At 36.4% G+C, this 17,977-nt stretch overlaps 1 protein-coding gene across 1 annotated transcript; it reads left to right on the plus strand.

Moving 5' to 3' along the window:
* Positions 1 to 2,063: 2,063 nt before the first annotated feature.
* On the plus strand, positions 2,064 to 17,977 carry ddx19b (DEAD-box helicase 19b). The gene is made up of 12 exons (XM_052111122.1): positions 2,064 to 2,308; positions 5,974 to 6,028; positions 6,166 to 6,213; positions 6,358 to 6,493; positions 9,220 to 9,312; positions 9,395 to 9,497; positions 9,622 to 9,736; positions 10,292 to 10,469; positions 13,844 to 14,081; positions 14,621 to 14,783; positions 14,883 to 15,074; positions 15,379 to 17,977. Exons 1-12 carry the CDS (start codon positions 2,252 to 2,254, stop codon positions 15,438 to 15,440), a joined length of 1,440 nt encoding a protein of 479 aa, XP_051967082.1. The 5' UTR covers positions 2,064 to 2,251; the 3' UTR covers positions 15,441 to 17,977.

Consider the following 17,977-nt stretch of genomic DNA (forward strand, 5'->3'; position numbering starts at 1 on the left):
TCATCTAGAGAGAACCGAGGTTACGTTAGTAACGGATTCGTTTGTGGTGGTAATTATGTAATAAGTAAAAAGCAATGGACAATTACAAGTAATCTCCAGTTATTTTGAATTGTTTTTATTCACACTTTATAAAGGCAAAATGTTTTGTTTATCAAATACATTTCATCCATAGTAACTGAAAACAGAATTTTTGGTTTTAACTAAAGCTTTTCAACTTAGTTGCCATGGACACTTTGTCATTATGGATAAGCAAAGATGAAAATGAAAGGTTTCCTGTCGTTCCCTCAGTTTAGATACTATGCATACTGCATGGAAGAAAAGGATTTCTTCTGACACAAACTGATGTAAATCTTCAGACGCAAGCAAAATGCACCCCTCAGTCAGTCTATTCAACAAGAGAACAAACTACAATCAATTACTCATTTAACCAACAAGAAACACAGCCAGAACAAAGCTGACTATCGAATCTTGATCGTGAAATGGGTCCAGTCATTGATCAATATTCTAATAAAAAGGGAGCTTGACCCACTGGAACGAAATAAACTTATTAGCTGATGTTCAAAGCAGAATAGTGAACATTTCTTTTGTTGTTTTAAATGGGTAATGTAATGTCTCATTCTAGTAAATTCTCCTCTGTCATTGTGAATTGCTTGTATTTGAGTGTAAGAAAAATGTAAAGAGGTGTGGGGCAGCATCTACAGGCAATGCAGAGAATTACTGAGATCAAAACTTGCTCTTGGTCTTTATATCATTGCTTAAGATGAGGAGGGATATAAACTGTACAACTCATCTAAAAGGGTAAAGACGATACATGCAATTCATGTTGAGTATTATGTACAGGGTACAGCTCACATGTAATGTGTGATAAGAAACCAGAATCAGAAAGAGTTTATTGGCTAAGTCGCTCGCTCGCTCTCTCTCTCTCTCTCAAACACACACACACATGCACACACACATTTTTTTTTTTATATTAGAAACAGAAACTTGTAAATATAACAGCTGCAAATAGAATCACAAGAAAATAACATTTACAGAATAATATACAGAGTATGAATAGGGGAAAATGGGGGACGACATCCTTGAGGTAAGAACACCTCTTGACCAAAGATGGCACTAAATCTCATCTAAGCACATTTATTGAGTGGATATGCTCCTCTTAATCTTAAAATTTCATCTGAACATCAACCTTTGTGAGATTTAGTCCATCAAAATAAAATTTGAAGTTAGCTAATCTAATTTTGTGTCATTGGAACATAATGATATATGTGATATGCTGTTATGTTCTGTCTATCTGTTAATGGGAATTTGTGGAAACGGTAATGTATTTTAAATTTGTGGAGTAAAAATAATGTCGTTTTTATTTTAAAGTGGCAAGGTAAAATTAGATCTTTGGGGTAAGATGTCACCTTAGAACTGGGACAGAAGGCCCCAAGTGCCATTGTTAGTGTCATTATGACTTTGGTAGTGTCATTATTTATTGCTATAACTTATGGGGCTATTGTAAAATAATTACCTGAGTCAGATGTACATTTTCTTGCCACAGATAGGGGACCATCTTACAGTAGTATTAGTAGTATTAATTTTCTGTGAAACTAAATATGGGTGATGCGTCACCATTCTGTACACATGCTAAACTTATTTGTAAATATGTTATAATTTAATTAGACTAGATCAATTAGATGCACATTGTTCTTAAGGGGGGCATCTTCCTCCAAAATTTACAGAGCGAAGTGCGTGTCTGTACAGGTAGTAAACATACAGTATGAAAATAGACATTTCACATATTAAATCAAACGTAAGAAGTTAATTTATATATGAATTTGTACAGGCAGCGTATATAAATATGATATATATTAGCCTACGAACATATCGCACTCAGGACAGCAGATATATTGCAATGTCATGAGATAAACTTCGTGGGCAGTGTTGACTGTTAACGCCTCGATCTCATTCTTGGGCTTGATAACACTTTTGATTGACTTTTCGTTCCAAAACTACGAATTTATTTAATGTGATGCTTGAGATACAGTTTAAAAACCAACCGCGGGACATTTAAGAGGAACCAAGTGTTTGCGAACGTGTTTCCGTCCGGAGGTGAGAGTATCGCCCCGTTTAAGCAGCGAGGGCCGCCACACGCCATTGTATTAATCTGTAATATTTAAGTCTTTTTCGTTTAATTTTTATCAAAATCACTGTTACATTTTTGTACCCCGCTTTTATATAAAAAAGTGTTTTATTTGAAAGTAAGGACATGGCAACAGATTCGTGGGCCCAGGCTGTCGATGAACAAGAAGCCGCAGCGGAATCGGTAAATTGGTACTTTATGCTGATAAGCAAACAAACAAATACACAATGTCTATTACGTAAATCGACATATGATACAACAAAATGACTGCCTGTATAAACTTGCAGTGCTTTAAAATGTATGATTATATAACAAACTATTATGTTGGTGTAGAAACCTACTACACTGCTTTCTAACTGCAGTTCTGATGTATTGTAATAGATAAAATCAACTTTTTAATCTAGGAAATTTGGTGTAACACTTGCGTATTTGTGTAATTCGGGGATTGTTTTCATGGGAGTTCATCGGCATCGTCTTGCGTCTGGACACGTCATAGTGTCGTCATAGAATGCCGCGGTTGTTGTTTTTATTTGAAGGCCACAGCTCTGTGGAGGACAAAACCTGCAAAAATAATAAATAAATGTAATAATAAGAAAATAAAGGAATAAATGTCTTGATAAAACAAATATAATTAGTTTTTAATGAAAGTTATTCCTGAATTTATTTTTGTAGACCTTTTTTTGTTTATTATTTTCTCTTAATTTTTATTCTTTTAAAACTTTTTTTATTCTTGCATTTGTTTTATTTATTTATGCATTTATTTTTATATTTATTTATTCACACCTGTATTTATTTCCATATTTAAATATTCCTGGTCCTGTTTACCATTGGTTTATCGTAGACTGAAGCGTGTGCTCAATTACTCTTGACTTGTTTTGATGTGATGTTAGGTCATAGCCATATCATGTAAACTATAGCTATTTGTGGGGCTAAAAACATAAGAGCTTAAGTCAATCCAAGATTTATTGGTTATACTACAATCACAAAATAAATGGGGAACTGTTTATTCAACAAAACCACAAAATGAGCAAGTTTCATAAATGATATGATTTAGCCTTATGCTTTTCTTATTTTCTGTGTATATAACCGCAAATCCATAATATTGTTTTCTGTTGTTATGATTGTTCATTGTAAAAGATACAACCATGCTTCATTTCCCTGATCGTTTATGTATGTGTTGTTGTTGTTTTTATATATACAGGTCCTTCTCAAAAAATTAGCATATTGTGATAAAGTTCATTATTTTCCATAATGTAATGATAAAAATTAAACTTTTATATATTTTAGATTCATTGCACACCGACTGAAATATTTCAGGTCTTTTATTGTTTTAATACTGATGATTTTGGCATACAGCTCATGAAAACCCAAAATTCCTATCTCAAAAAATTAGCATATCATGAAAAGGGTCTCTAAACGAGCTATTAACCTAATCATCTGAATCAACTAATTAACTCTAAACACCTGCAAAAGATTCCTAAGGCTTTTAAAAATTCCCAGCCTGTTTCTTTACTCAAAACCGCAATCATGGGTAAGACTGCCGACCTGACTGCTGTCCAGAAGGCCATTATTGACACCCTCAAGCAAGAGGGTAAGACACAGAAAGAAATTTCTGAACAAATTGGCTGTTCCCAGAGTGCTGTATCAAGGCACCTCAGTGGGAAGTCTGTGGGAAGGAAAGAGTGTGGCAAAAAACGCTGCACAACGAGAAGAGGTGACCGGACCCTGAGGAAGATTGTGGAGAAGGACCGATTCCAGACCTTGGGGACCTGCGGAAGCAGTGGACTGAGTCTGGAGTAGAAACATCCAGAGCCACCGTGCACAGGCACCAGAAACAGCGGCAGAAGTGCCTGACCTGGGCTACAGAGTGGTCCAAAGTACTTTTTTCGGATGAAAGCAAATTTTGCATGTCATTCGGAAATCAAGGTGCCAGAGTCTGGAGGAAGACTGGGGAGAAGGAAATGCCAAAATGCCTGAAGTCCAGTGTCAAGTACCCACAGTCAGTGATGGTCTGGGGTGCCATGTCAGCTGCTGGTGTTGGTCCACTGTGTTTTATCAAGGGCAGGGTTAATGCAGCTAGCTATCAGGAGATTTTGGAGCACTTCATGCTTCCATCTGCTGAAAAGCTTTATGGAGATGAAGATTTCATTTTTCAGCACGAATTGGCACCTGCTCACAGTGCCAAAACCACTGGTGAATGGTTTACTGACCATGGTATTACTGTGCTCAATTGGCCTGCCAACTCTCCTGACCTGAACCCCATAGAGAATCTGTGGGATATTGTGAAGAGAAAGTTGAGAGACGCAAGACCCAACACTCTGGATGAGCTTAAGGCCGCTATCGAAGCATCCTGGGCCTCCATAACACCTCAGCAGTGCCACAGGCTGATTTCCTCCATGCCACGCCGCATTGAAGCAGTCATTTCTGCAAAAGGATTTCCGACCAAGTATTGAGTGCATAACTGAACATAATTATTTGAAGGTTGACTTTTTTTGTATTAAAAACACTTCTTTTATTGGTCGGATGAAATATGCTAATTTTTTGAGATAGGAATTTTGGGTTTTCATGAGCTGTATGCCAAAATCATCAGTATTAAAACAATAAAAGACCTGAAATATTTCAGTTGGTGTGCAATGAATCTAAAATATATGAAAGTTTAATTTTTATCATTACATTATGGAAAATAATGAACTTTATCACAATATGCTAATTTTTTGAGAAGGACCTGTGTGTATATATATATGTGTGTGTGTATGTGTGTGTGTGTGTGTGTGTGTGTGTGTGTGTGTATATATATGTTTTGCAATAAAAAAAAAATCTATAGCTGACGCTTCACATATATTTAGAGAGTTGCGCAACTTAGCGAATGAAGTCGATAACCACGAATCGAATGACGGTTTCATTTAGAGTAAAGGTGCTTATTGATGGTTTAGGAGAGCTTTAGGCCTGTATGAATGTCGAAGCACATCCTGGATTGTTAAACTCTCTGCAAAACGTTTCCCTGCATATTCTAAATCTGTGCGAGTCAGAGCGTGCTAAGGTGGGACGTCCATCTTATTTGCTTTCGATAAGTACTATTGAGCTCTCAACCAATGATGCACTGGAGCTACGCAAGGACCTCCTCCCTCATTTCCATGTTGCACACAGAAAAGTAAAAATAAATACATGTATAAATAAATATATATGAGAATAAATACATTTACACACAAATAAAAAACAATGCAAAATAAATGAATAAATAAATATAGAAAATAATAAAGGAATAAAGTCATTCAGGAATAACTTTAATTAAAAACTAATATTTGTTTTATCAAGACATTTATTCCTTTATTTTTTTTATTATTACATTTATTTATTTATTATTTTTGCAGGTTTGGGCCTCCATACAGCTCATCGTGGGTTAATATGTTGTAAAACTAATGTGTATGTTTTACATTTTATATTAATGTATACATTTTGTTTTGGTGCATTGTTCAACTATATATTGGATATATAATCCAATTTTAAAATGGGAAGTGAGGTTAATTCATTTTAATTACGCATTATCCCTTAATTTCGCATTATCCCTTAATTTCACACAGAATTAATTTATTAAAATGTATTAACATTTTAGCCCAGTGATTATAATGTTTATTCATTTTTTGTAATCTTTTTAGATATTTAGTCAGTGTTTAGTATGGCCATCTTTAGACGTTATAAATTGGACACATTTAACTGCAGATGCAATAATCTCATAATGGCCAAATATCGGTGGGTGTGTCACTAGTAGTATGAGTAATGTAATGAGAGACCCTTTATTTTGTATGATCCATAATGTCACTGGGTTGGATTTCACTTGCCTTTTACAGATAAGCAATCTGCAAATAAATGAGAAGGAAGACCAGCCGAAAGCAGAGGCAAATGGTGAGAATGTAGAGATTTGTTGTCATCTGCAATTACTTACTGATTTTCCAGCTTATCCTTACATTTCACAATAAGTAAAGTCAATTGTGCCATGTTAGATTCCTATGAAGAATGTTAATGTTTATTTTTATGTTAAGGAACAAAGACGGAAGGAAATGAAGAGAAGACTGAGGATAATGACAAAGGTGAGGCATCTTTAATTCGTTGTTAATCAAATAAAAAAAAATTGTGGCAAATTTTGTCTCTTTGATCAGTTCAGTTTGATTTCTGAAAGTGTATACGTCACTTGAAATTACTGAATGTCTTAACTATTCTGATGCGATTTGCAGATGACAAGGCAGCACAGTCACTGTTGAATAAACTGATACGCAGCAATCTAGTGAATACGACAAATCAAGTGGAAGTCCTCCAGAGGGATCCAAATTCTCCTCTCTACTCAGTCAAGTCATTTGAAGAGCTACGATTGTGAGTCAAATAGCAATGTTTTTTTTTTTTTTACCCCTGATTGGATTATCGCTTTAACACGCATCAGATTAAGATACCCCTTATCTTCAATAGACCTTACTCAGGGTACACGCAATCACCATAATTTGATGCAAACCAGCCTGGGAAGTACTGTTAAATGTCTCATGTTTTTAATTGCTTGTCCACTTTTTAAATGAGACCACTTTTTCCAATCAGAAAATGGCAAGTGCAGATTTTGTCAGCTGGGCGAATTAATACTGCTATTATGAGTTCGAGTATTAGGTCCTGCCTCAAATACCCCCCACCCCTGTTGAATACACTGTTGTTTTGCTAGTAAAATAGGTTGCGAAAGCTGTTTCTACAGGTCCTTCTCAAAAAATTAGCATATTGTGATAAAGGTCATTATTTTCCATAATGTAATGATAAAAATTTAACTTTCATATATTTTAGATTCATTGCACACCAACTGAAATATTTCAGGTCTTTTATTGTTTTAATACTGATGATTTTGGCATACAGCTCATGAAAACCCCAAATTCCTATCTCAAAAAATTAGCATATCATGAAAAGGGTCTCTAAACGAGCTAATAACCTAATCATCTGAATCAACTAATTAACTCTAAACGCCTGCAAAAGATTCCTGAGGCTTTTAAAAACTCCCAGCCTGTTTCATTACTCAAAACCGCAATCATGGGTAAGACTGCCGACCTGACTGCTGTCCAGAAGGCCATCATTGACACCCTCAAGCAAGAGGGTAAGACACAGAAAGAAATTTCTTAACAAATAGGCTGTTCCCAGAGTGCTGTATCAAGGCACCTCAGTGGGAAGTCTGTGGGAAAGAAAAAGTGTGGCAAAAACGCTGCACAACGAGAAGAGGTGACCGGACCCTGAGGAAGATTGTGGAGAAGGACCGATTCCAGACCTTGGGGACCTGCGGAAGCAGTGGACTGAGTCTGGAGTAGAAACATCCCCGCGTTCCCAGGTCAAGCCACTTTTGAACCAGAAACAGCAGCAGAAGCGCCTGACCTGGGCTACACAGAAGCAGCACTGGACTGTTGCTCAGTGGTCCAAAGTACTTTTTTCGGATGAAAGCAAATTTTGCATGTCATTCGAAATCAAGGTGCCAGAGTCTGGAGGAAGACTGGGGAGAAGGAAATGCCAAAATGCCTGAAGTCCAGTGTCAAGTACCCACAGTCAGTGATGGTCTGGGGTGCCATGTCAGCTGCTGGTGTTGGTCCACGGTGTTTTATCAAGGGCAGGGTCAATGCAGCTAGCTATCAGGAGATTTTGGAGCACTTCATGCTTCCATCTGCTGAAAAGCTTTATGGAGATGAAGATTTCATTTTTCAGCACGACCTGGCACCTGCTCACAGTGCCAAAACCACTTGTAAATGGTTTACTGACCATGGTATTACTGTGCTCAATTGGCCTGCCAACTCTCCTGACCTGAACCCCATAGAGAATCTGTGGGATATTGTGAAGAGAAAGTTGAGAGACGCAAGACCCAACACTCTGGATGAGCTTAAGGCCGCTATCGAAGCATCCTGGGCCTCCATAACACCTCAGCAGTGCCACAGGCTGATTGCCTCCATGCCACGCCGCATTGAAGCAGTCATTTCTGCAAAAGGATTCCCGACCAAGTATTGAGTGCATAACTGAACATAATTATTTGAAGGTTGACTTTTTTGGGTATTAAAAACACTTATTTTATTGGTCGGATGAAATATGCTAATTTTTTGAGATAGGAATTTTGGGTTTTCATGAGCTGTATGCCAAAATCATCAGTATTAAAACAATAAAAGACCTGAAATATTTCAGTTGGTGTGCAATGAATCTAAAATATATGAAAGTTTAATTTTTATCATTACATTATGGAAAATAATGAACTTTATCACAATATGCTAATTTTTTGAGAAGGACCTGTATGTTTACTTTATGCTAGTTCAACATACTGAATGGTGTGTACTTCCATTTGAATCAAACCCTGCATTTACACTGACTGAGGTCTACGGGGAGTGCTTGTTTTGGCTAGTTTACCCCATCGAATGCATGCGTTTATATTACATATTATTTTTAAAGGTATAGGTCACCCAAAATGTAATTCTTTCATTTACGCACCCTCATGCCATCCTAGAAGTGTATGACTTTATTTCTTCAACAAAACACAAACAAAAATTTTTAAAAGAATATTTCAGCTCTGTAGGTCCATACAATGCAAGTGAATGGTGACCAGACATTTGTAGCTACAAAAATCACATAAAGGAAACATGGTAGTCCATAGGACTCCAGTGGTTAAATCCATATCTCTATAATAAGGTGTGGGTGAAAGTTTAAATCTCCACTTTTACATCAGAAAGTCACACGTGGCAACTGTTTAGTTTCACTTTCACATCTGAAAGTGAAGGTTAAAGTGGAGGTTTAGAGTAAAAAAGGACTTAATTATTGTTCTGTTTCTCACCCACACCTATTATATTGCTTCTGAATATACGGATTCAAACACTCGTGTCTTATGGATTACTTTTGTTTTCCTTTATGTGGTTTTTGGAGCTTCAAAGTTCTGATCACCATTAGTTGCACTGCATGGACTTAAAGAGCTGAGATATTTTTCTAAAAATCTTCATCTGTGTTCTGCTAAAGAAAGTCATACATATCTGGGATGGCATGAGGGTGAGTAAATGATAAGAGAATTTAACTTTACTTGTCCTTTAACTCTTCTCTTTACACAGGAAACCACAGCTACTACAAGGAGTGTATGCCATGGGTTTCAACAGGCCCTCCAAAATCCAGGAGACAGCCTTGCCCATGATGCTTGCAGAACCGTAAGTCTGCGATGAGCTTCACTTAATTTCAATCCATTTTAATCAGAATGGAGGTGTTATCCCATCTCTTCCCCCCCTCCAGCCCACAGAATCTCATTGCCCAGTCGCAATCAGGCACGGGTAAAACCGCTGCCTTTGTCCTGGCAATGTTAAGTCACGTGGACCCTGAAAAAAAATGGCCTCAGGTAAGGAACACACAGTCAACAGCAGCTGTTGTAGTACATTAATGTAAATGACAAATAAAGCTCTTTTAATGTTAATGACACTGACTCTTTTTTTTTATTTATTTTTTTTATTTTTTTTGCTTAGTGTCTATGTGTGTCCCCTACATACGAGCTGGCCCTACAGACCGGCAAGGTCATCGAGCAGATGGGAAAAAATTACCCTGAAGTCCAACTAATGTATGCTATCCGAGGAAACAAATGTAAGAGGTTTCATGTTAGGAAATGTGGTTTCATAACTTTTTCATACAAATCACATATTTCAGTTTTGATTATTTTAACTGGCATTTAATTTTTCAGTTGTGTAAGGACCTCTTGATTTAACTATCAAAGCATAATCAATTCACCACACAGACACAAGAAAAGCATATTGTTAAAGCTGATGTGTAACTTTTTTTGGTGTTGAAATACTTTCACTTATCCCAGCTTAATATAAAGAGATTAACCTTTCTTGAAAATTACCTTTCTAGAAAATTATAAAAAATTATAAAAAAATTTGTCTCTGTGCTGCTACAAAATTCCTGTTTTTGAGTGACCCATTTAGCCAGACAGGACAACATTGACTTAACCAATGACATGAGTTTGGGTACAGGACTATCTGTTTATTTATATAACCGTAGATGGTGGTGTATTTTGAATTATGTTTGAAAATGATGTTTATTTTTACAGTTCCATTCAAGTGGCACAAATTACCCACTTCAGCTTTCATTTAAAATGATGGTGGTATAAACTTTTTTTTTTTTTTTTGTCTGGTCCAGTGGAGAGGGGAATAAAGCTGAAAGAACAGATTGTGATTGGCACTCCTGGTACTGTTCTGGATTGGTGTCAAAAGCTTAGGTTTATTGACCCCAAGGAGATCAAAGTATTCGTCCTGGATGAGGCCGACGTCATGATTGCCACACAGGGCCATCAAGACCAGAGCATACGCATACAGAGGTATATTGTTTTCCCTTGTTACTTGCTGAACTCAAAACACCTAAAGTTCAAGTTCTTTTATTAATATAGCACATTTAAAAACCGCATCGGTTTTGAACTGACCAAAGTGCTGTACAATACAAAATTATGGGGCTTTTCCACTGCACGGTACGACTCGACTCTGCTCGCTTTTTGGGGGTTTTCCACTGTGGATAGTACCTGGTACCTGATACTTTTTTTTAGTACCACCTCAGTCGAGGTTCCAAGCGAGCAGAGCCGAAACTAAATGTGATGTCAAAATCCTGCAGATCACTGATTGGTCGGGGAGAATCGTCACTACCAGTGTCTCTAGACACATAGTTTTAAAGTTAGTAACAGCGATAGCAGTAACATTTGTTCACGTAAATTTCGAATCGTGAAAAAAGAAATGGTTGTGCGCAAAACCACGGCATGGTCAATAAACGAGGCGCAGATGGTCCACTTGTTAATGATGAGCGAAACAAAGTCTCTCAGGAAGTGTCCCGCACACGGCTACCAACTACCCTACGAAAAGTTTAAAAAAAAAACATAAGTGACTACAGAACTATCAAGGAAATGTGGAAGTGGTTCGACCAAATGGACGCTATCTAGACTGCCGAAAAATGGGAGGGAGAGTGCCCTGGACGCAGCTACGATGGAGGATGGTATGTTTTATGTTAACTCTATACTCTGCTTGAAAGCTTCACTTTATTTAGTTGACCAGCTACTGGAAGCTTGCTTCTAAAACATCCAGGCCAATTTAACTGTTACACTTGTGTAAAATCACCATGCAACAACTGCTTTATGCAGCACAATGCGGTAGTAGCTATCAGATGTGTTATTGTTTTGGTCAGTTTGTGTTGTGTTTAAGATTGTCATATATTTATTTATATAGCCCCATTCACTAGGGATGTAACTATTACGTTATTTCACTTTTTATTATTATTACTTTAAAGGCATATGCAAAACGGTTCCTTTAAAATTTAGCTAAAAGTACTGTTCTTAAAAGAGCTAAATGATCCTTTACAGATGTACTGGAACTAAAAATCAGCCCAGAACAGGGCAATGGTCACACCAAATGGAATTATTGATAATTCTGCTTGCTGAAAATACAGCATTATGTTAGATACATATGCTGCTCACACACGGTCATGGATTACATACATTTTAAATAAGAAAAAATAAAAAAAGCATTTTTTTATGTGTGCTTTTTTTTAATTTGTTTTATTTTTTTATATATATATATATATATATATATATATATATATATATATACACATACACACACACATATACATATTTAATGGAAGTGCATACTTTTCCAGTCAAATAAATACGATTTAATGATCAAATCAGGCATGACATTTGACAGCATTATATATATATATATATATATATATTATTAGTAGATTAATATAGCACTATCATTAATCTAGAGCTCGACATTAAGCATTGTCATGTGCTTGTCCTCCTGAAAAGTAAATTGTTCATTCACTTGTACGAGTAAAAAAGTTACTTGTCCGGAGAGAAAAAAAGGACATTTAAGTTGCATGCTCAGTAACATCTCAAAGTTTATGTTGTATATTTTTCCGAAATGTATGACCGATGCCAAACCTAATAGTGTACTTGATGCAATCAACTCAATTCTCTGTGACTGAAATGTAAACTGCATTGGGTAGGGGAGGAGGCTATTGTCATTATTTTATTTTAAGTATGGTAGTCAAATAAAGGAAAGCCTCCATCGGCACCATTAACAGCAGGGGTGCTCACACTTCTATGGCAGCAAGATCTACCATGGCTACACATTATCACAATACCAAAATCTCAGTAGTCTAGTGAACTTGGATGATTCTCAATACCAGCTTCAAAACCACAGCAAATAATAACACTAACTAATATGTTAATTAGGAAGAATCTCTTAATTTTTTCCAGAGCGCTATATATATATATGTGTGTGTATGTATGTATGTGTGTATGTATATATATATATATATATATATATATTTTGCATTCCCCTTTGTCTCAAATGTTCACACCCTTTTCATTATTTATACAAATTTAAGAGCTAAGATTTATTTTATTTAGTTCTGCTCTTCACAATCTACATTACAGATATTTACATACATTTTTCAATGCATATATTAGTGTGTTGTCGTCTTGAGCATCAATGAATGTTTGCACCTTGTTTAATAGTTGTGTGCAAGTCCCTCAATTGTCCCAAGTGTTAAAAGCTTGATTTGAGAGAGATATATATACTGTTTATTAAACCTTCGATTAATGGGTTGTCAGCTGTCTTCGGCTTTCTATCTTGTTTCTGAAAAGCAATTTTAATCAAACAATTCTGTGATTTGTTGACTAAAAACTGCCAATTGGCTCCTTAATGTTTTTAGTTTAGGAGTCAATGTCTTCTAAGTCTTTTTTTTTTTTTTTTTCAAAGACAATGTGGCAATGAAAGAAATCTATAAAATTTTAGCAGATTGAAAACTAATGGAAAACATGAAATGTTTAGTTTGTTAGCGGTTTGGTGACTCAGCTAAAGATGGTCATCACACCATTGTACAAGACTGTCCCATTTTCTGTATTTTCTATTCATCGTTTTGTTGTTTTAAGACAATCTGCCAACAGTTCAAAATAAGAAATGCAAAATTGCTAAAGTTAAACAAGCACAGTTCTATACAATATTCCCTCAAATTTGCATTAACTTGAAAAGAAGACTTGAAAACAAAGTGTTGACTATCCATTTTCAAATGTATTGGTAGTTGATTTTAGAACGGACACAAGGTAAAGTTAACACTTGCTAATAAGCCAAGCATAATCGCAACGATAATCGCAAAATGGCCGAATATCAGCCAATTTATCAGTCGGTTGTCACTATTCAAAATAAGTCTTGTGGTCCCTCAACACCCTCCCATCTGATGAAGAAAGAACAACAAATGATTTTCTTTTTGAGAATTCTTAACAGGCCAAACTGCTCTTAGTGAGCTTTTTACAGCAGCACCATAGAAAGCATCCTCTCCCACTATACCACAGTGTGGTAGGCCGGCTACACTGGTGAAAATCGCAAAGATCCATCTAGAGTAGAAAAAATGGCACCGCAGATCATTGGTTCTGAGCTTCCAAACCTGGACACTGTATACTTGCTGACTACATAAAACGACTAGCAACATCAGTAAGGACTCAACCCACACAGCATACAGTCTGTTTGTCTCCCTGACGTCTGGGAAGAGTAACGGAGAGTAATCAAGTCCCACACAAACAGACAGCACAGTGTCTTTGGCAGCTATAGTTCTGTGATTGTCGTATCGGCCAGTAAAATAAACTGAAAAAATACTTTGTTCACCTTTAGAATTATAACCAAGTCTTCACGTATTTTACAGGATGCTGCCTAAAACTTGCCAGATGCTTCTGTTCTCTGCCACATTTGAGGACACGGTGTGGAACTTTGCACAGAGGATTGTTCCAGACCCCAACATCATTAAACTTAAGCGAGAGGAGGAGACTCTGGACACCATCAAGCAGTACTACGTCATCTGTAACAGCAAGGAGGAGAAGTTCCAGGCTTTGTGCAACATCTATGGAGCGATTACTATTGCACAGGCCATGATCTTCTGCCATGTAAGTACACAGCTTGATGACCAATTCAAAATTATGTCTTTATGCTCTGGCATCCCTCAAAAACGGCCACCATGTATCTTGTAAAGATTTAAATTAAACTGTTGGCCCTGGAGGCAAAGGATTGTAATACCTACTTTTGCTGAGTACCTGGCCATTGTGGAATCTCAGAAAATGAGCTAACAGACACTGCAGCTAAAGAGGCACAATCTACAGATCTTAAAAATTCTCTATACCACCCTCAGATCTCAAACCCTTTATAATCTTTTACATCAACAAAAGGTCAACTTAATGGGATCAATGCATAACAAACAAACCTCTCTAAATCAACCCTATGGTTGGAAAAATATACATTTTCCACTTCAGTAATAGCTGGGACCAGTTCATTTACTCTCGCTGCCAAATAGGACACTCCAGACTTTTCTTTTTTGTTCTATTAATGGATCGTTTCTAAATCTTTACGTACAGTCTGATGTGGTAACAATAATACAGCTTTATAAAAAGCTTCAAAACTTGTTTTGAAATGTGATCTGCTATCACAGACCAGGAAAACAGCTGGGTGGCTGGCAGGAGAGCTTTCAAAAGAGGGCCACCAGGTGGCGCTACTGAGTGGAGAAATGCAGGTGGAACAGAGGGCAGCGGTTATCGAACGTTTCCGGGATGGCAAGGAAAAAGTCCTTGTTACAACTAACGTCTGTGCTCGAGGTGAGTGTATCTGCAGCATGCCTCCCTTTCATTTTACCCATTCTGTGGGTGAAATGCATGACCACTTGATTTATTTTTTGCAAACATTTTGGTCAACAGGGATTGACGTGGAGCAAGTTTCTGTGGTTATCAACTTTGATCTGCCAGTGGACCGGGATGGCAACCCTGACAACGAGACATATTTGCATAGAATTGGTCGTACTGGCCGTTTTGGCAAGAGGGGATTGGCTATCAACATGGTGGACAGTAGACTTAGCATGAACATCCTCAATCGCATCCAGGAACACTTCAGTAAGTTAAACTCTTGTTTCCCATTAGGCAGTTGTCAACTACCTTTTCATATTTTCTAAAGGAGATTGAGCAAATTGATGGTACATGTTCTAATTATGTTCACATTAGGCTTGTGTATATTTGCATGATACTTAATTACTGAAGCCTATTAAGTAAATAAAAAATTCAACCATAAAAAATGTGCGCCCATTCTGACCTCCCCCTGTTGAGATCCACTGAATTCAAATATTACTTTGATCTAACTTGTACAAGTACATTTATATATGTCCTCAATGTGATGCCTAAATCAATTCTCCTATTTCAGATAAGAAAATTGAGAAGCTGGACACTGATGATTTGGATGAAATTGAGAAAATCGCCAACTGAGTAGCTGTCTTTATGCTTTTAATAAAACTGTGCTCTTGTAACATTTTAATTCAGAGGCTGAATGCAGAGCTGTGCCAGAAAGGATGTTTACATCAGTTTAATCTCAGATGGTCTTTTTATAGATGTTTTTTTTTTTTTTTTAAACACATTTCACTCTTTGTACTTAATAAATTTTGAATGTCTAGTTTTAAAATCATGTGTATGTTAATGCTGCAAAGATTTGACATGACACAAAGATTACCAGATTTTACACGTCACATGCGGAATATGCCTTTTAAATATTAAGTGTCATCTTGCACCTTTTAAATTTACTACAGAAAGCAGTCTGACTTCACATTACGCGTTGATTTATTATATTGATTTCTATGATGGGGCTCTTAACCAAGGACACCAGTATATTGCAGAGCAAATAATGCTGATGGCATTTTTGTGGAACCAGAAAATGATTATGCTCAAGTGTGTTGGGTTCAAAAACTGGTCTTCACGCTAACATGCTAATCTACAGGAATATTTTAACTTTTGTCTTTTTTTTTTTTTTTTTAATCTTGTATGAAATCTGGGTGCAGCTATTTTTGATTTTGTGTAACAGTACAAACAAGGAGTTGAAATACTGGATTTATTTAATATGAGAGGAGATTGCTGTTATTGTATTATATCACAAATCATGCCTAAGCTAATAATAATTGAATACCCTTGATGTGGAGCAAGTTTCTGTGGTTTTCTACTTCGATCTGCTTGTGGATAAGGATGGCAACCCTGACATCAAGATACAAAATTTGATGTACATTGCTGATACCTCGCATAGATACTGATGGTGCAGTTATAGCTGTTATTGGCTCTGAATTATTATAAATAGTTGCCAAAGTCCTTAATTGTATACAATCATGTGAACCCAAAGATTAATGCCTCCACTGGTTTCGCCAGTACTTCATTTTGATGTGAAATAACAGAAACCTGTATTCAGCATTGTATCTAAAAATACTGTGAAACCAATTTAATAAGTACAAAGAGTGAAAAAATTCTATTCAACAGATGCAGTTAAATGATAGCAGATGTGTAACAGCATTCATTATAAGACTGCTCCGTAGTGGAAACATTTGAATTTCCGGTGATTTAATGCATTGGAATATTAAGTTACTTGAATGCAAGCACCTCAAGTACACAAATGCAACTGAATATTTTACTGTGGAAGGCTGTACCACATTTTCATTTGCAGCCACCATAAACATTTTAAAAGATGACTCTTGTGAATGCATCTCACTGGATTCTTTAAGGTAGTCATAGCAAATTATAGTTTTATGTTGTGGGAATGTTCTAATTTTAATCACTTGAAACTCAACCGACATTGCACTCAGCTGCATTGTATATGCATTATACAGATAGCCGTGCTTACGGATGTAATAAGAAATGGTGACCAAACCAAAAATAGAATAGTGGGAAAAGGTAGTTCATTACATTTATCTTGGGGGACGCAGTTAAGAAGGTGCGAAATGAGGTAAAACTTCCAAGACACATAGACCAGATGACAGATCAGCAAGGTTGAGTGGGGGGCGCAATAAAGCTGTGCTCTTGAAAAGTGTTGCATCAAACAGTTGAAGTATGGAGACTTAAATAGGCAAGATACGCAATGCTAGGTAATCCCCCTAATGCTTGCTATCGGCTTGACATAACAGGGAAAATAAAACTGGGAAAACACTGGCAGAACCATGACATTATTCACTGGCAACGTGCATTGTCGTAAGGTTGGAATCAAGTGTCAGTTACATCATTGAAGGGAAAACATGTTTTAATTATTGATGCCTTGTCCATTTGTGAATCATACTTAAGTACATTTGTTACCTGGTATTAAATAAATGGCTTTTTATTTTTGTGCAGGTTTTTTCCCTATAAAATTAAATCTGTTTTAAAAAAAGGACTGTCTAACATTTGATCCAGTGTTGTACAATCAGCTAATCAATAGAAAATGGCTATTATCAAGCATATTCATTTATATGTTTTTTCTACAATTTCTTTGAAACTTGGTGCTTATGAACAATTAATTGAAGAGGTTTCTACTTAACACCATGTGTCATGAGACAGTGATGTGTGTTCATATAGGGGTTTCTTTAACAATATTTAGCCTCAACTATGTCATGTTGTCATTATATATATTTTTTTCTCTTCATGAAGTTGCACTTACAGTTGATTAAGAAATAAAAAGCTGACTAAAGCTTAAATAATGAAAATACTTTCTCTATTTCACCTCAATGGTATCTCAATGTGTATCTATCAAATTGATGTGTTATGAAAATATGTTTGGAGCGGGTCAGCAGCTGTCTGGGTGTTACAGGATTTGGAATGCTTGCAGTAGATACTATGTGAGTTACATTAAAACTGTTTTGCAAACCCCCCAAAAATCAGATTTGCTGCATTTGTGATGATGTTTATGTGCGAATGATGTTGAGCGGATAGAATGAAGTATCTGTAAGAGCTTTTTTTTTTTTTTGGAATGAATACTGTATTTTTATAAAACTTGATAACTACACTCACCGAGCAAT

The sequence above is a fragment of the Xyrauchen texanus genome, chromosome 39 (genome assembly GCF_025860055.1).
Source record: "Xyrauchen texanus isolate HMW12.3.18 chromosome 39, RBS_HiC_50CHRs, whole genome shotgun sequence".
NCBI lineage: Eukaryota > Metazoa > Chordata > Actinopteri > Cypriniformes > Catostomidae > Xyrauchen > Xyrauchen texanus.